This window comes from Crotalus tigris, unplaced genomic scaffold (assembly GCF_016545835.1).
Source record: "Crotalus tigris isolate CLP2741 ecotype Arizona unplaced genomic scaffold, ASM1654583v1 scf7180000017785.2122318, whole genome shotgun sequence".
Classification (NCBI taxonomy): domain Eukaryota; kingdom Metazoa; phylum Chordata; class Lepidosauria; order Squamata; family Viperidae; genus Crotalus; species Crotalus tigris.
In genome coordinates, this window is record NW_024096634.1 from 1,589,146 (window position 1) to 1,609,335 (window position 20,190).

The window sequence follows — 20,190 nt, forward strand, 5'->3', positions numbered from 1 at the left end:
TAATTAAAGACTGTATGATTAAATGGGCGCAGAATTTTGGTGAACCAGTTCTACTGGATACCTGGGAAACTATCTGGGTGAGAAATGTTAAGTTTACACAAGCCCAGAACTTAAGGGAGAATTTTTATAAAATGTTTTACAGATGGCACCTTGATCCACAAAAGATGTCTTTCATGTATCCTGACTTACAGCCTAAACGTTGGAGATGTGGCTGCTTGGATGCCACTTATTATCATATTTGGTGGTCGTGTAAAAATATAAAAGCTTTTTGGATTAAGATATGGTGGAACATTCAGAGAATTTTTAGAAAGAGGGTAAAATTTACTCCACAATTGTTTTTGCTTGGTATTGTTACTGATTGTGATGCTAAGGAGGTTATATTGATGTTGAATTTGATTACAGCCGCAAGGCTGTTAGTAGGTCAATACTGGAAGAAGGAATCTTTGCCTACTTTGCAGGAGTGGTTTTTTAAAGTATCTTACTTGGCGGAAATGGCAAAGATTTCGGCTTTGTTAAAAGAGCAAACACAAGAGAAATTTTTTGCTGTATGGGAAAAATGGATAAATTTCATACAATTTAAACTGGATTTGAAAAAATATCATTTAGCTTTTTTATAACTTGTATAAAAACTCTACTTATTCCTTTTTTTTCTTTGTTTTTCTTTTTTAAATACTTTCTCTTTTTAAGGATTATAACTCTTTTTTTATATATATTTTATTTTTAATTATCTTATAATTTTGTTAATTTTTTTTTTAATTAAGCCTATATTCTGCTCTGGGAAGCTCCGGGGGGGAGGGAGGGGTGGTTTGGGAGGGGTTGGGGGAGGGTTGTATTGTTTTGTTTGTTTTTTTTGTTGTTGTTGTTATTGTTTTTTTCTGTCTTTGTAAAAGTTTTTAAAAATTTTTCAATAAAAAAAAAAAAAGAAGAAGACAGAACTCTCTTCCGGTGGATCTGCGCGCGCGATGGCGGCTACTTTGTAGCCGTCCTCCTGGGTAAGTGTTTGAATAGCTATGAACAGCGGCCATCAGCTGTTCAGCGGTTCAAAATCCCCCTCCCGGGCAAAGGGGGGGAGAGGGTTGTCTGAATAGTGGTAGAGCCACTCTCATGCACCCCCAAGGCTTTTTTGGGGGGGTGAGAGGAGTGCTCCCACGGAGTTCAGACTGTCTTCGCTTCCCAGCTGCTTTTGTCCCTAGGGACAAAACAAGCCGCTGCAACCACCTCCGCGATTAAAGTGATCTGGTGAGGTTTTTTTAGAGGCGGACAGAGCTGAGTAGAGGATTTAGCTTTTGCTTTCTTTGATTTTATTTGGATTTTAAGTTTAAAGATTTATTTTTACTTTTATATTCCCTCTTTTTATTTTTTTTCTTTTGTTGAAAGGGAAAGTAAAATGGCAATCGGCAAGCCTTTCGGTTTTTTTTGTTTTGGGGGGGGAAGGTAGAATGGCGATCGGCAGGCTTTTTGGTGTTTTTTTTATCCTTTCCCCCCCTTTTTTTTTAATGATTGGAACGGAATGTGGATTTGATTTTGATGTTGGGTTTGGATTTTAGAACCATTATTATTTTTGTTTAACTTCTTTGTTTTGCTTTTTGTACTTTTAAAAAAAATGGAATGGATTTTTTCTATTTAATTATTTTCTTCTTCTTCCCTTTTCTTTTTTTAACTCCTTTCTTTTTATTATAATGATCTCCTTTTGAAGGATTTTTTTATTTTTTGGAGTTAATCTCTCTTTTTCTTTTGTTTAATTTTTGTAATTTTTAAGAAGGAGTAAAGTTTTTTCTAAGATGGCTCCAAAGCGTTCAGTATTTTTTGTTATAATGATCTCCTTTTGAAGGACTTTTTGAATTTTTTTGGGGCTTAATCTCTCTTTTTCTTTTGCTTAATTTTTGTAATTTTTAAGAAGGAGTAAAGATTTTTTTTAAGATGGCTCCAAAGCGTCCAGTAATTCCTACAGCTCCTAAGGTGGTTTCTTCTTCGGTGTTATCATCAGTGCAACAACCTAAATCAATAGCTTCACCCTCTTCCTTGGTACAGCCAATAATTGTGAAGGATTTGCAAGATATGATGGGAAATGTTATATCTCAAATTAGGGCAGAAATGAAAGAGATTTTAGAGGAAAATAATAAGATTTTGAGGCAAGAGATAGTTTTGGCTCTAAAAGGAGTTGCCTCTGTTCTTGAAAAGCTGAACTCTCGTGTAGAAGAGGTAGAGAAAAAGTGGAATTGATGGAGGGAAAATTTGAAAGCATGGAAAAAGAAATGGAAAATGAGATTCTTATGCTTCAATATAGACAAATGGAATATGCCTTAAGAATCAGAGGTTTGGGAGAGTCTGTGCAAGGAGATCTGAGAGAGATGGTTGCAAAGGACTTTGCTGTGATTTTGAATAAAGAAAAAGAGGAAATACTTAGTGAAATTGAAAAATTATTTAGAGTTAACTCTGTGGTGGCAGTGCAAAAGAATTTGCCAAGAGATGTGGTAATTTACTTTGGGAAAAGATCCCTGCGCAACGAAATTATACAAGCTTTTTATAAGAAGAGATTTCAAATTGCTTCACAAGATGTTATAATTCTAAAGGAGATCCCATCTAAAATTTTAAGAAGAAGAAAGGAGTTTGCTTTTTTAGCAGATGAACTTAAAAAGAGACGAATCTTGTTCAGATGGGATGTTCCGATTGGAATGGTGGTGAACTACCTGGGGATATGTTATAGACTTAATACTGTTTCTCAAGCAAAAGACTTTTATACTTCGGTCCTGGGGGTATGTTCATCGCCATCTATTAAGTTTAAAGTTTTGGAAGAAAAGAAGGTAGAATTGCAGTCTGAAGAGCCTATACTTATGAAAATTGGGAAACCTCAGTTTGAGGGGCCTCAACAAGTTGATATGGAGGAGCAGAGGATAACTTGTGCAACATATAACTGTAAAGAAAAGGAGCAACAGAAGAAGGAGGTTAAGGAAGCCTCACAACTATTGGTTTCTGAATCTGCGGGAGAAGTAGGATTTATAATTTTTTTGGAGCAACCTTTAAGGGTAGAACTGCAGTCTGAAGAGCCTATATTAATGAAAAATGGGAAATCTCAGTTCGAGGGGCCTCAACAAGTCGAGATGAAGGAGCAGAGGACAACTCGTGCAACATACAATCGTAAAGAAAAAGAGCAACAGAAGAAGGAGTTTAAGGAAGCCTCACAAGTATTGGCTCCTGAGTCTGTGGGAGAAGCAGGATTTATAAACTTTTTGGAGCTACCTTTAAGGGCAGATTTCAAAGCACTTCTTTCGAGATTTATGGATAAGAGAGACTAACAAGGATGGAGATCGAATGAAAATTCTAGATAAGAAGTTTAAGTTTAAGTACTTAGTTTAAGTATTCAAAAGAGTACTGAGTCTGTGGGAGAAGCAAGATTTATAAACTTTTTGGAGTTAGCTTTAAGGGCAGTTTTCAAAGCACTTCTTTTGAGGTTTATGGACAAGAGAGACTGATAAGGAATGTGTTTATTGTGGATGGAATTTGTTATTGGTAAAGATTTAAATGTGTATAAGGGAATTTTAATGGTTTATGGACAAGAGAGACTGATAAGGAATGTGTTTATTGTGGATGGAATTTGTTATTGGTAAAAATTTAAATGTGTATAAGGGAATTTTAATGTTTTAAGTAATGTTCAAATTTGTGTTTTGGAGGGAGTTTATAAAGAATGATGGATAATAATATAAGTATGATATGAAAATGTTCAGAGTATATTATAATGTGTTTAATGATTGCAATTATTATTTTTTTAGAGAAGATAACCTATTTAATTTAATGTATTTAGATTTGTTTAGGATTTATATGTGTTTTAAGTTTTTCTTTTCTTTTTCTGAAAAATTTTAATTAAGCCTGTACTCACCTCTGGGAGGGTTGGGGGAGGGTTTGGGAGGTTTGGGGAGGTGGGGGAGGGTATGGGAGGGTGGGGGAGAGGATTTGTTTTGTAAAATTTAAAAAACTTTCAATAAAAAAAAAGAAGACAGAACTCTTGGAATAATTCTTCCAACAGGCATCCTTTATTAAGAGAAAATGGTTGCAGGCATTCTAGACAGGACTTGGGGTCCAAGCTCTCCCATTCAAGGTTTGAAGGGGTTCCCCAGTAGCCCCACCCAATCACCCCCTACTTCCAGCGACAGCCTCAGGCATTACACTCCCACCCCCTTTTCCTTACTGCCGTCTGGATGGAGACTTCAGAGAAAACTACATGAAAGGTAATAGCCCCCTTTGTTATGGTTAGTCTTTTGGTGATACACACATCCAGTTCCTTTCTTCAGAGAAAACTACATGAAAGGTAATAGCCCCATTGTTATGGTTAGTCCTTTTGGTGATACACACATCCAGTTCCTTTGAAGTGTACCGAAGGAAATGAGGGCCATAAAGCCCCTTTGTTCACCCCCTTCCCTTCGTCGTATGACAGAATCCAGAGAAGGCAGAAATGGGGTTTTCTATAATTGATAACTAGAGATGAAATATAATTGGATTCTGAGAATAACTCAGTTACCAAAAGGATAATCATAATACTAAAATGTTTTGTTTTTAGATGCCAGGATGCTTCACTTAGGTTCTAATTATAGGTTGTTGAATACTTAGCAATTGAAATGACATCAATCTTTGTAAAAGCAGCTTATTTTACAGTTGGCTAAAATATTCTAAAGAACTTGAAATCATTCTCCTATGATCTGCTGATTAAGTGGGAAGTAATGTTGCTTTCAAATTTGGCAACTTGTGAAATAATTCAATATATGTATCTAGGGAAGACATTGAAGCATTCTCAGAGACATCTAGGATCGTGAAATACCCAATAGAGATTATCAGTCAGGGATCAAATGTTTAATTTTCTCATTAAGGAAAAATACATTTTCTTGTAATATCATGTCTACTCTGTGGCCTAAATGTGATCTTGAATACAACATTAAAAGCTAAAACTACAAAATGACATCCTCAGAGGGTCCAATTCAGCTTTAATGAGACATCATAGTTTCCAATTATGCAGATTATCTTGCACATGCCTCTCAATTACATATCTCCTCACTCCACCACTGTTGAAGCAAGTTCTGTTTTAACACATTTCATTTTCCAGAATAAAAATATAGAACTCAAGCAAAAAATAATAATCATAAAGAAGCTACGTACGTGTATTTACACACATTGAAAGAGAGAAAGTTGAAATGTATTAGTCCAGCGGTTCTCAACCTGTGGGTCGTGACCCCATTTGGGGTTGAACAACCATTTCATGGGGGTCGCCAAATAAAGCAGTCTGCCATTTTTTCCCCTTTTCCTTAGCTGTGCCACTCCCTCTTATTCTATTGGCTTTTGAAAGCCAATAGAATAGACTCTATTGAATAGACTATTCTATTGGCTTTTGAAAGCCAATAGGAATTGTCCAGACCTGGTCGTTAATGGCTGTCTCTGCACTGCTGAGCGCACCAAAAGTCCCAGCCCGAAAACGTTGCACATGCAAGTTGTCTGCAGCAAAGGCAAGTTTGCAGGAACTTTTCAACCCTCCCTGCTGAGCAACTACGCCATCTCCTACTTGTAAGTAAAAGAGGACCAGAGGTGGGAGGTGGGGAGCAGCACTTAATTCGGCCCTGCTGAAAAAGCGGAGTCCATGTGCACTCCTGCCTCGTGCTCATCCGTGTCAGCCAGGCTCTCCATGTCGTGCTGCTACATGGAGAGCCTGGTACTGAAGCATGGAAAACATGTGCTCGCCTGCCTCGTGCTCACCTCATGCGCCATCAGTGTGCATTGCGGCTGCTGTTGTGGGAGCCGCAGGGCCCACTTGACACAGCGTGGCTGTGTGGGAAAGGTGGTGGCAGAGGTGGTGGTGGCGGGGCGGGTGGCTGACCTTCCTTGGGCTGGGCCAGCTAGTGGCCTAGCCAGTGCTGAACCTGCGCTGCCACTGCCTCACCCTGTGTGCCTACATGGCTGCCCTGGAGCGCCTGGTCCACGATGCTTGCTGCCGCCTTGGCCTGCCCGCAGTCCGTGCCCTCCCATTGCCCTGCATTGGTGTCTGGCTTGGCAACTGCAAGCTCTGCACCATCAGTGTGGTGTGCAGCTGGTGCTGTGGGAGCTACGGGGCCCGCTCTACATGGCAGGGCTGCGTGGGGTAGGCGGCGGGGCTGGTGGGGTGGCTGCAGGCTGGGGTATGGGGTATGGGGGCTGGGGTGGCCACTCCAGCTCTGGGGGGGACAGCCCACCACCGATGCCCCCCATGCCTCACACATCATACCTGTCTCACTTTAAACTCCCCCTAATTTCTTCATTCAGGCAGGCTTCCAGAGTTCGGCCAGCAGGATGCAGGTAACCCCTCCCCCCTGTCCTGCCGCCTCCCACGGCACCGTGCCGTTCCACATCCTGCACCTTAAGCCTCCGTGGCACCAAACTGCTGGCATCCCCAATGGCCACTGACACGCTCCCCGCTGCCAGCGACCATGCAATCCCTGGCAATTGTTCCAGCTGAAGAAGCATGTGGCTGGGAGGCCGCCGTGGTGCCGATCTTCTGCACCCATCAGCTGGCTACCCCCTGAATGTGAGCTTGTCAGCTGGGAGGTCTGGCGATGGAGCCGGCCAGCATGGAGGGTGATGGGGAGATGGCAGCTCAGTGGGCGGATTCCTGCCTGCCCGCAAATGTTGGGCCCACAGGGCTCAACACAGAATCGACAGTCCAACATAACTTCCCTCCTCGGATGTCCCTTTCCCCCCCTCAAGTGTCAACAGGAGGTTGCAGAAAACTAAGTCAGCCAGTGCAGGAAGCCCTGGAATGGCCAGTTCAGGGCGCCTGGTTGCACTGCTGGATGTCTTTTGCTCCTCTTAGAAGCTGGTGGCAAGAAAAAGAAGTCATTCAAACTTCAAGCTAGCTACTGAATACCTATTCGCACTTTTTTTCCTTTTTTTTTTTTTTTGAGTACTTGTCTACCAACCCACCCCATCTGTAAAAGAAAAAGTCTTCCACCCAAGCATAACTTTTAAGGATTTTAAGGATCTTTGAGCAGAAGCGAGGGAGAGAGAAATAGAGAGAGGGAGAGAAAGAGGGAAAGAGAAATAGAGAGAGGGAGAGAGAGAAAGAGAAAGAGAGAGTGACAGGGAGAGAGAGAAGGAGAAAGAGGGAGTAAGGGAGAGAGAAAGAAAGGGAGACAGAGGGGGAGAGAGAGGGAGAGAGGGAGAGAGAGAAAAAGGGAGAAAGAGAGAGAGAAAGGGAGAGAAAGAAAGGAAGAGGGAGGGAGAGAGAAAGAAAGGGAGAGGGAGAGAGAAGGAGAGAGAGAGAAAGAGGGAGACAGAGAGAGAGGGAGAGAGAAAGAAAGAGGGAGAGAAAGATTAAATTAGTAACATGGTTGTTAAGTGAATCTGATTTCCCCCATTAACATTGCTTGTCAGAAGGTTGCAAAAGGGGATCACGTGACTCTGGAACAATATGACCATAAATATGAATCAGTTGCCAAGCATCAAAATGTAAATCACATGACCCTGGGGATGCTGCAATGGTCATAAGTCACTTTTTCAGTGCCATTGTAACTTTGAACAATCACTAAGCTTGGCTCTCCACCAGGCTCTCTGCCAGAGCCTCCTCCCCTCCCTGGGCAATGGTGTGGAGCTGCTTGTGCGTCCTTGGCAGTGCCTCCCCCCTTCAATCTCCTTCCTTCTCCATCTCCTTCCTTTCCCCTTCAATCTTCCTTCCTTCCTTCCATCTCCATCCCTTCCCCTTCAATCTCTCTTTCCTTCCTTCCTTCCTTCCTTCCTTCCTTCCTTCATTCATTCATTCATTCATTCTTTCCTTCCCCCTTCAATCTCCTTCCTCCTCCATCTCCTTCCTTTCCCCTTCAATCTTCCTTCCTTCCATCTCCATCCCTTCCCCTTCAATCTCCTTCCTTCCTTCCTTCCTTCCTTCCTTCCTTCCTTCCTTCCTTCCTATCCCCTTCAATCTCCTTCCTTCTCCATCTCCTTCCTTTCCCCTTCAATCTTCCTTCCTTCCTTCCATCTCCATCCCTTCCCCTTCAATCTCTCTCTTTCCTTCCTTCCTTCCTTCCTTCCTTCCTTCCTTCCTTCCTTCCTTCATTCATTCTTTCCTTCCCCCTTCAATCTCCTTCCTCCTCCATCTCCTTCCTTTCCCCTTCAATCTTCCTTCCTTCCATCTCCATCCCTTCCCCTTCAATCTCCTTCCTTCCTTCCTTCCTTCCTTCCTTCCTTCCTTCCTTCCTTCCTTCCTTCCTTCCTATCCCCTTCAATCTCCTTCCTTCTCCATCTCCTTCCTTTCCCCTTCAATCTTCCTTCCTTCCTTCCATCTCCATCTCCATCCCTTCCCCTTCAATCTCTCTCCTTCCTTCCTTCCTTCCTTCTTTCCTTCTTTCCTTTCCCCTTCAATCTTCCTTCCTTCCCTCTCCATCTCCATCTCTTCCCCTTCAATCTCTCTCCTTCCTTCTTTCCTTCCCCCTTCAATCTCCTTCCTTCTCCATCTCCTTCCTTTCCCCTTCAATCTTCCTTCCTTCCTTCCATCTCCATCCCTTCCCCTTCAATCTCTCTCTTCTTCCTTCCTTCTTTCCTTCCCCCTTCAATCTCCTTCCTTCTCCATCTCCTTCCTTTCCCCTTCAATCTTCCTTCCTTCCCCTTCCCTCCCTCCCAACCCTCCCTCCCAACATTTTTGAACGAAGAATAAGCTTCTCCATCGAGCATTGCTATATTGTTTTTGTGATTAATCGCTGTGCTTTAGTTATGTTCAATTTGTAACAATGAAAATACACCCTGCATATCAGATATTTACATTACGATTCATAACAGTAGCAAAATTACAGTTATGAAATAGCAACGAAAATAATTTTATGGTTGGGGGTCACCACAACATGAGGAACGGTATTAACGGGTCACGGCATTAGAAAGGTTGAGAACCACTGTATTAGTCAGATAGGAAAATACATTTCCCCTTCATATAAACACAGTGATTAGATTAGGATTTTTTATATAAGAATAAATTGGAAGAATGGAAGAAAGCAGAATAGGCAGGATTCCAAATATCGCTCCCTGATATTGTTGCTTGGGAAAGGCTATTTGCCTGCTTACATTTAGGTTTTTTGGTAAGCATAACTTGTTTTTTATTTCCTTCCTGTTCCTTTACTTCTTTCCCCAACTTTTCTGTATTCATCCTGTTTTACTCATATCCCCACAATTTCATCTCATTTCTTTTATAAATACACCCTTCCTGTTTTTTTATTCTTCTGCTAGCTAGAAGTAAAATAATTGATCAGATGGGAGATTCTTATAAACAGAACATCTTATTTTACAAGCAATTTAATTAGTAAATACTAATTCAGTTTTTGAAATATAGAATTATACACATGCACACATACACACAAATGTGGGATATGTACAAATTTACTGGAGAGAGGGGGTTATTTTAGTTTCAGTTGGCAGTTTAATTTTACAGATAGGAAAACTGAGCACTGAATACTGCCACTGGGTTTATAAAAAAAAAAAATGTATCTACACTACCTTTTAGGAGCCAGAAATCTTCTTACTTTCAGTGTTGTCTTCCTTTGATTCAGGTATACATACAAAACTATGAAAATACATTTGAGATTACAACAAAACACAAATATATCATCCATATGTAATATGTTAATCTTCTAGAACAACATATATTTAGCAGAGCCTAATATATTAGGAAACACCTTATTTCTATAAATAATCGTGGTTATTAGAGAATTGTTCTTTATTGTGCCATTTTTCATCATTCTTAGTAGTTATAGTAATTTTATGCCACTGTAATTTCTCACATTTGAATACCACTAATCCAAAGAAAGATTTATTTTAGTTTGTAGTGTTTTGTAATAATAAACCTAGCAATGAACATTGAATAATATATTATGCTTCATCATTTTATAGGCATTAGGAACTAACAACAACATTCATGGTGAAAACTGTTAGGGAATCAATGTTAATCAATTCATCCTCATTTCAGACAATATACATCAAATCAAGTTATTTTTTTAAAAAAAATCCTTACTGCAAGGAAAGTAAACTGCAATGATTACTCATATGAAAAATAATTTGGATTTCGAAAATGAATACTGTCCTCTACCAGCAATTTTTCTTTTAGCCATCTCCCATTCTCCCCTTAATTTTTCCTATTTACATAAGACTCCTATTCTTTGCATATAAATGTTTTACAAATTTCAAACTTCAATAGATTGAGATCTTTTAGATTATAGGATACATACTATATAAATAATCACCCTTTCATATTGCCACTAAAAATGATTTAATCTGGTATACAATCATATTTAAAACACTATTTAGTAAACATGAAGTCTCTTTACCTTATTCTGTAATTTGGAGCTGATAGGTTCCATATTCTGACCTCAAGCTCGCTCACTGTGCAAATGATCAAAAGTCTGTGGGAAGGTATTTCTTATGTCTTGGAGAAAAAAATCCAAGATGGAGCATTCTTTGTAATAAAAAAAGCAACAACTGCACTTTGGAAAGATGTTCCTCATTCATCAGATGTATTAATGTTTCTGTGATCATTTCGGTTACTCTTACATTTTCTACTATGTGGGTCTTCTGAATTGACCATTTCAATTAGCAGCATCGCAAAATTATAAGGTGCACCATTTTGATATCAATACTGCTTTGTTTGGTTATCAATGACAGACACTCGCCAATACAGAGCTTTTATTATACACATTAGAAAACTACAACATTACATTACTTTTTGACATAATCGCCATTCAAATTGAGGCACTTGTCATAACGTCTTACAAGGTTTGAAATTCCTTAGTAGTAGTCGCTCAATGCCAAATCTAGGCTATGGGGGATGATCAAAAACATTCCAACGGAACTGCTTCAATTGGGTGCATCTAGCAGTGTGCAGGTGAGCATTATCGTGAACCAACACCACATTGGAAGTGGTGCCAAAGAAAATCCCGCCAAATGTGAAGCTGTCAAGGGAGTACTGCTAGTGAAGTTCCTGGAGTGTGGTTCGACCATCAATTTAGACGTCTACTGTGAAACAGTATGAAACTCAGTTTATCCATAACAAGCATTGGGGCATGCTGAATTCTGCTGTGGTTCATGATAATGCTCGCCTGCACATCCCAGAACTTCTGAAGCAGTTCCATTGGGATGTTTTTGATCACAACCCCGCCCCCCCATAACCCAGATTTGGTGCTGAGCAACTACTGCTAAGGAATTTCAAACCTTGTAAGATGTTATGATAAGTGCCTCAATTTGAATGGTGATTATGTCGAAAAGTAATATAATGTTGTAGTTTTCTAATATGTATAATAAAAGTTCTGCCTGGTTGTGAGAGTGATCAGCCATGGATTTGGGATTGCATTTACAACCATAAAATGAATTAAAATTGAAATATTTTGTAGACACTGATTGGGCTAATGATGTACAAGATAGAAAGTCAATTTCAGTATTTGTTGTAATGTTTACAAATACACTAATTGGCTGGAAATCTAGAAAACAGATTTCAGTTGCATTTTCAGAATTCATAGCATCATCAGAGTTGTGTTCAGAGATAACATGGTATATACAATTGTTAAAGGATTTGGTTATTGAAATGAAAGTTGCTATACAGTATTTGAAAATAACAAACATGTATACAAATGTCAACAGGTGAGAATAAAAACCAGAAGCAAACATGTTGACATAAAATATTGTAATGTCAGAGAAGCAATGAAAGAAAATGTAACAGACCTAATTTATTGACCATCGGAAGATAACTTGGCTGACCTCATGTCAAAGCCATTGGGTATGCAGAAACACAAATATCTTGTGAAACAACTTGGTTTAAATGCTGTTCAGCTATAAATTGAAGGGGTGATATTTAAATTTAGTAGCTGGGTTGTTCAGAACATGCAGTTATGATTGACTGGAGAATGCTGGTTCCTGCATGTGGCAATCTGCGCTGTGATTGGTTGCTGTGGTGTGCAGGGGAAGTTTCCCTCCCCCCCCCGCCTTTTTCTTCTATATGCATTGTGTGTTCTGTGATTTACCTCATGATGTAGTGATGTGCCTGTCTTGTTTGCTGTATATATAGATGTAAAATATATTTATTTATAAAAAAAACTACAAGTTTGTGTTAGCATCTCTGATTTCATTTGGACACTTGCTGCACAATTTCCTGACAAGAAGCAATGGCATGTTAGCAGCACAGAGATTTCCCAAGGAGGAGGGAGTACATTCCAATAAAAGGAAGCCAAATTAAGAGACCGCACAGTCCCAACCTGGGGGAGAGGGGGAAGAGGTTCAGGGTAGCCATATCTGGATATTCTCAGGATATACCTTGTAGGTTAGAAGGTTAGAACTTTAGATTGGCAAGATTCTGTCCATTAAGTGTAAGCAAGTAAACTATTGGACTCAGTTGGATTTTGCTGTGTTGTCTTTGGATTTGGGCCTGATACAAAAAAACCCTCCTATTCAACACACATAAGATCTGAATGAGCAATCCTTAGTCTGGAAATTCCAAATGTTCAATTTAGACAGTGTCTATGCACTTTTCTGAAAGATTGAGGGCAAGAGAAGAAGGGGATGACAGAGAATGAAGTGTCTTGATGGAGTCAGGCGTGAGCTTAAATGGACTCCAGAAGATGATGGAGGACAGGAAGGCCTGGAGGAACATTGTCCACAGGGTCGCGATGGGTCGGACACGACTTCGCAACTAACAACAACAATGCACTTTTCTGATATTCTGCTTCCCTGAGACTTTTTAAACTTTCAAAAAATAGGTACTGCATTTTAAAAATGATATACAATGTTATATAGTGCTAAATAAATTTAACAGGCCACTTCTAAGATTATGTTTGAACAGCAGACTATAGGCCAGAGGCATCAGCATGATTGAAGCCTGTCCCCATTATACATATCTTTGACATCAACACATATACAAAACAGGTGCTAATTCAGTTGTGCTGCTATGATTGCCATTTTGGCTGTTCGGACTCTCCAAACTCCATTGACTTTAGTCTTCATGTATTACAAGAGGAAGTGCTTATCATATGTCCATTGTTAGCCACAGTTAGTATATTCCTCCTTCATGCTTAGTCACCAACAAAAGGATGGTAGTATTCCTTTAGACTTCCTCTTACATAAAAGGAACTATATATGGATATAAACAATTTCTTGAAAAGCACACTAAGTATATACAAATAAACCTCCTTCCCTTTGACAGTTCTTCCACAGTTAAGTGAAGTATTGAAGATGAAAATATTTTATGAGAATTATAATACCACAGTCTTACTATCACTGAAACTAGTTGCTATGTATTTCACATATGTATAGGATTGCAGTGCAATGAACTGTACAGAAATGGAACATAATTTAGAGGCAGGAAACAATTTGCTTCAGAGATAACAGATTGGTTGTAATTAAAAGAGAGGTGCATGACAGCACTGTCTCTCTTCATTCGTGCATTTGTCCTCTTGTTTTATGGGACACTGATTTCATCCTGAAATAATCTTTTATATAGGACACTCACTATAATCAGAATGGTCAAATACTTCTTAAACCAAAGAAGGAGCAAGAAAAAGAAAACAGTAGACAAAAGAAAATATGAGCAACTTTGTGAGTTGTGTTCCAACGTCTTCCCCAAGATCTTTTGTATTTTATTCTCTATTTTGATTGGTTACATGGCCACAGGCTTCCACCAGGCTTCTGCATGCACCTTTTGACAGTTTCACAGAAAGGTCCACAATACAGAGTTTCATATGTGGGAAATGTTCTTACATTCAAAATAGAGTGACAAACAGTTTCTGGAGAAAGTCTTATTAAACAGCAGGGAGAGAACATAAGTTATCACACAGTACCTGGCAACAAAGCATCATAGACGTTGAATAGACTAGAACAATTTTATCACAAAAATCACAAAAAAGTAAAGAATTTCTCTGTTATGCAAAATATACATTTTAAGATCTATATCATATTTCCTACTTTAGATTTACTAATATCGTTTTGTGATCATTTCAATAAAAAAACTATAATATATTTTACTGCCCATATTTTATTTCTTTCAATACCTATGAGGTAACAATGAAGTAAATCAAAACAACAACAAAAAGCATCTATACATTTCTGGCAAAGTCTGTGATTTTTTTCTTTAGTTTACTTCTTTCACCTGCATTCATACCTCTGTGTAATCCAGATCAATCTAAACCATCTCTTGGCATATTCAATAGAATTCATAAAAATATAGATAAAGCAAACTGAGAGTGCAAAAACTTCTTGAAAAATCCTATGACATTAATGTTCTTAAGTTACAAACTTTGCAAAAATACAGTTGCTATGAGGAAATGTATGTGCTAACATCACTATTGTTAAATTGTGTGCCTTTTATGATCCACAGTATGGCCTGTTGTAGTGACCAAGAAGAATACACAAAAAGTTGTGTTAGTCTTTTTTCATGAGGTTTCAGAGATGCAGCATCCCTTGGCATAGATGTCTAAAGCTGATATTCCATGCACACACATCTTATTTACAGTTGACTCATCAATAGTGACTAATAACTGCATCTGCTGACAGCAGCTGTTAAAATTGGTCCTTAATTCTCATAACAAGCTCGACTTCCATAGGAAATTAGAAGAATCTCTTCAAGGCGTTAGGTGATGATCAGGGCCCATTCAGGAGGAGCAGTCTCTTTCCAGTACAGTCCTTGATATGGCTAAATTCCATTGTCCCTTTTTCAGCAGTCAAAAATCCATGATAAATTCTGTATAACACTGTAGCCAATAATAGCAGCATCATATATTAATTTCTTGATGAATCTATTTTCATATTAAATATATGTACTGTACATCTATATCTGCAAGTGCTATTACCAAAATAAATGTACATCTACATGCATCTTATGCAAAGAACATTACATGTTTAGATAGACTTGTTTTCTTAGCAATCCTAAACATACAAAAATTTGGGATTTTTCAACAATCTGAAGGATCTCTTATAATACTTAAAAAAAAACCTGTAGTCTTTCACATTATTGAGTGTTTTTCCTCACCAGCCCAAAACTTCATATCTGCAACTAAGCTCATAGTGTTGCTTAAATCATGTCACCTTGTTTTTATTATAAAGAAAAAGCAGTTATAGAGAATAAAATTTGAACATAAAAATGAATGCAGTTTGTAAAAATGTGGGATTGAAGCCGCAATCCTAATGAAATGACAAAACCATTGCTAAATCCCACCTTTTGAAAAATGTTAAGGAAGTGGCCATTTATCAAGCTATTCTTGGCATATGCATAGATACATGTGTCAAAAAGTGGGGGAAGGAAGCAAATGCTTTTAGCAGTTAAACTTACATGAAAAGAGCAGCTTTGGAGAAGGCAACTGTGGAACATGAAGACAGATGAAAAATACAGACAGGAAAACTGTGACACAACAAACATGACAAAGCATTTAAAGAAAAAATAAAGAAATATTGACAAATAAATTGTGAAAGCCTTAGAGTTAGAGGTTTATGGCTGGTCAAAACCCCATTTTAGAACTATTTGTCCTCTTACAGCTATGACAAACCCAAACAAAAACTAAACTAAAGAACAGAAAAAAAGAAACCTTGTTACTCTGCATCTGAAAATGTTGAAAAATCCTGGAGAAGAGAAATGACTGTACTACCAAGCAGCACTTGCTAACTTAATATTGCAAGCCTGGACTGTGTTTACCTTTCTTTCATGTTTTGTGCCTTCCCCAAGCCATTAAGAAAGAGATCTGGCCTCTGCTTGCGTGTACCCAGTAATGACAACCTCTTTGCAGTTATCTGTGTGCAAACAACCAGAAATATTCAAAACTCTGATATATTAACCCAGTACTAAAATAAATCAATCAAGAAATAACATTTTTGAAAAAAATAAATAAAAGAGAACCAAAATAAACACAAACTACCCAATCCCACATGCAGATCCATCGAACATCACTCTGATTTCAATAAGATGGTACAATTAAAACAACAACAGATCTACACAGTCCTAGGTCATCTAAGATTCCAATTAATCTGCAAGATGGATTTCAGGTAATGGAAACAGAATGGTCAATGAACATGATTAGACTGAAGTCACATCCTATGCAATTATGACAAGATCTGACATATTCAGAAAAGGTTGGAATCACAAGTAATGAAGGTACAATGGAATAATTATCAATGGAAGCACATTTATTTAAATATATCTCCCTGAAAATATGGTCATTTATTTACACTGTTCAGTTATTTTATTGCTGTGGTAATGTAGGACAATAGCAGTGAAGAGGAATCAAGCCTACTGTACTTCAGAAGATCTTACAAGCAAAATTAGAATCTTCAGCTATCCAAGTGCTACTGTTGGACACTAACAAGTATAACACAGATTTATACTTCTGTAAATAGAACTTGGTTAATACTATAGCTATCCCGTTAGTTAATAAGCAGCATTTAAATTGCAGTAATGTAATCAACTTATAGCCTCTGGTTTACAAGATAGATGGAATGGGAGATCGAGAGCGTCTTAGACAAGGTGAGCTGTAAGGTGATATTACTGGAGACAGTCTCAAGGCATTGCTTGCCATGCCAGTTATGTTGTTTAAACTTCTGGATTTTTCGTAGCCTTTCATGAGAAAATGCAGACATTAGTTGAGTTCAGTCAGAAAATAGACAAACAACACAACACAGTGCAATGTAATAATATGTTTTCAATGGGCGCTTATAAAAGTCCTAATATTTTCTTAAATAATAAACAAAAAATAAGGTGTCACTAGTGATATTTAAAAAAACAAAAAACAAATGCTATAACTGGCTCTCCTATAATGTAACTCAATATCATAGTTATAGAGCATATTTCCCAATCCGTCAATCAGAATGCACCAGGGGAAGGCTGATGAATATATTGACTAGTTCTATGACCTAGAACATTCTATACCTAAATTTATGAAATCTATTTTTGTATTTGTAACCCCAGAGATTACATTTATTTTGTTAAAAAGTTCCATTTGCAAAAGTGTTCCCATTAGGCATCCAACATCCTACATCTAATACTATTTAAAATATGATATATTTGAAATATTTACAAGATTTGAAATTCATTAAAATATGTTTATATTTTTAGTATTTAATGATTCAGTAAAATCATGGTATTGAAATGTTCTAATGGTTATATAAAAAATAAAAACAGAAAGTGCACTTAGAACATTAAAATAAATGTATTTAAATGTTATTAAGTAATCATTACATCTAGAGCTATAGAAACTCCTTTGATGGATATGGATCATTCGTCATAAAACTATGTTAGAAGTGAGCATTAGGCTGGATGCCCTCCCCTTCCTTCACTTGTAGTAGGATCTTGTTGTATTATCTTATCTAAGCTAGAAGTTACTAATTTAGGCACTGCAGAGGTCCATCGTTAAAACCTATGTCCCTTGTGAGTTGGGCAAAGGTGATAGAGAAGGAGTCACCCAATATTTCACAAACTATAGTTTCAACATAAATGAAATATGAATTTACTAAGCAAGTTTAGTCTGTGGCCTACTTCATTAAGTATGACTGATCTATGTTGAAGCAGCAATGGATTCTTTATCAAAGCAACTAATTCTCGGGTAAATGCAATATACACAAAATGGCATTTTTATTTGGATTACCATTTTATAAGTTTAACTGGGAATAAGTTCCACTTACTGTATAAAGAATCCATTGTGAAGCAACTAAAATATACTGTATTTTGTAACTGAATTATACACAAAACAAAGGTGATAATTCTTAAGACTTTCATAAGATGTATAATAATAGCTACAATCTAAAGAAGCCACTTATTTCCAAGGAAATATCCCTATCGTGTCTAGGGAGATTCTCAGTCATCCAGGTCATGGTTGTCCCAAAGGTGCTTTTTTCATGAGGCAACTGGACTTCCTTGTTTTTCTTTGAAGATGTTTCACTTCTGAGAAGCTTCTTGGACAAGAAGCGAAACGTCGTGAAAGAAAAACAAGAAAGTCCAGTTGCCTCATGAAAAAAACACCTTTGAGTCTCACTCTTGTGTAAACAATTATGTATTATTTTTGTTAAATTTATATCACTCTTTTTCTGAGATATCAAGGCAAAATACACAGTTTCCATTACAGAGTTGGACATAGTCCAAGACTTCCTGGTCTTGGTCTATAAATTAACTATGCAGGTTATCTAGTCAATAGGAACTGTAGAGGATGAGATGAATAGAAACACAGATGCTATTTGATCTCTGAAACAACATTCCTTTAAGATAGCACCCATAATTGCTGCAAATACACCAGGGTTTCCCACAACAAACACATAAAATAAGGATGACATACCTAGGGATGTAAAAGAAATCTGTGGGAGCAGATTTGCAAGATTCCCCAGTATGGACTGTGTTGCAATAAAGACAGTAGCACTGAACTGAGTCCGCTAGTGTCCATCTTTCTCTGGTCAAAAATCCGCATAAAAATTCCATTTGTTTGTGAAAGATGCATCTGAAAAAGAGTGTTATGTTTCTGAATGCTGCATACAAAAAGGGGTAGTTACATAAATATTAAGGAAATGTACATTTTTAAAAGGCTCTAATTGGGAAATTTATGAAATAAAGATTAGCATCATAGAAATTTGCTTTAAAAATGATTTATTGGGGAATTTATATTAACAACTATATACAGCAATAGAAAGTGTATACTAAAATGCCATATGTTATGGAAAATTGTGAACAAAAGTGGATATGGATTTTTAAATGCTGCTTCCAGATCCTAACGCAAAGTAGTATTTAATTTTTTTAAAGAAATAAAACAATAAATAACCCTCTCTTTTGGGGGGGATGTTTTTAAAGATTGGATTGAGATTCAAAGATGCATGTGACCTAGGCATGCCATTGAATTTTCATTAGTTTGCTGCAGGGAAAAACGTAGTAACACCGGTGTAGCTGAAGCAATTTTCTATTCAACATAGTGGAACTATCCTTAACTTAGTGGCTTAGGGTAACCATGTTCCTTCTTTCAATTTAAACACTTTGTAAAAAATAGTACCTTAAAATTTTTGTTTCTTTTTCAGAACTTTGTTTTATCTACCTGAGTTAATTAAACCATTCTTCTACAGCATAAACTAAATTACAATAATTAGCAACTGATTTACATTTAAGCTATCCCACAGCAATTTCCAGTTGTTTAGAAATCAATTTAAATGAAAATGGTCTAAGCTACATCTATATTTTTTCAGGTAGACAAATGAAATCATGAACGAAACAGTGATGTATTTTTCAATGAATTAATGAGCCGAAGACATTTCTAATATGAACAAGAAAGGGACAAAGAAAATATGAAGGAAAAATGCATTGATCTGAATATAGTATTTCCTATAGCATGTGTTCACATTTGCTTTATTCTAGGATTATTTGTTCAGAAGAATAGTGATAACATTTATAGCCTGATGAAAAAATCCATACCTTTCTTGATTCCTCCATCAGTAGGACATGGGTAATCACCTGCTGTCAGTAGAAAACATGTTCCCCCTCTTCTGTTTTTGTCTCTGGTACTAGAGCGTCTGATTGTTGGGGGCCTTTCCATAGGTGGCAATGGCTGCTCACTTTCTGTACTGTCTTCACCTGATAACACTGGTCAAAGCACCATGCCCATTTACATCATATAGCCAATGAATAAACGAGACATCACAAATAACTTGCCTTATACTCTTACTACTAAAGGTAAAAAAGAATAAGTAGCAGTAAGTTATGAAATGAAAAAAAAGTTCCTCATAAAGTTGAAAATCTATGACTTCCTAAGGAGCAAACTGACCATTTTAGATTGATGTTGTCTCAAGTATTATATATTGCCTCAGCATCTTCAGTATTTAAAAAAGGCAGCAAATGTTGTTACTATAGCATTTCATCCACCACTGAAATAAATCAATTGGCATTTATAACAGCAGATATTATATTTCTAAATTTAATAATTAATAATTAGGGAATTATTCTGGATTCATCCAAAATATTTTGCTGCTTAAAATAAAGGTGGTGGCAATCTCCTGTTTATTTCATGAGGAAAAGCCACTGAGGTTAGGATCTTTCTTCAGTTCTGGCAGTGAGACAGTATATTTCACAAGATAGGTTACGTAATGTCCACAGCTCTGTTTTCTAACACTTCACTATTGCTTTTACATATGCAACACCTGCAGTCTAAGGCCAATCTGTCACTCAATATAATGTTAGACACTAATGAGTAACTTAAT

The 20,190-nt window shown here is 37.5% G+C and overlaps 1 protein-coding gene across 9 annotated transcripts in view; it reads right to left on the reverse strand.

Moving 5' to 3' along the window:
* Positions 1-13,591: 13,591 nt before the first annotated feature.
* Positions 13,592-20,190, reverse strand: part of KCNC2 (potassium voltage-gated channel subfamily C member 2) — a 78,447-nt gene continuing 71,848 nt past the window's right edge. For 2 of the 9 annotated variants that reach the window (XM_039342304.1, XM_039342305.1), the window contains exons 4-5: positions 19,409-19,576; positions 13,592-16,579 (exon numbers count right to left, since the gene is read on the reverse strand). In XM_039342304.1, coding sequence (XP_039198238.1) covers positions 16,446-16,579; positions 19,409-19,576 — 302 coding nt within the window. In that variant the 3' untranslated portion in view covers positions 13,592-16,445. Of the gene's footprint in view, positions 16,580-17,946; positions 18,450-19,408; positions 19,577-20,190 lie in introns of those variants that run through there. The other 7 variants (XR_005556566.1, XR_005556564.1, XR_005556563.1 and 4 more) reach the window with 7 other exon arrangements.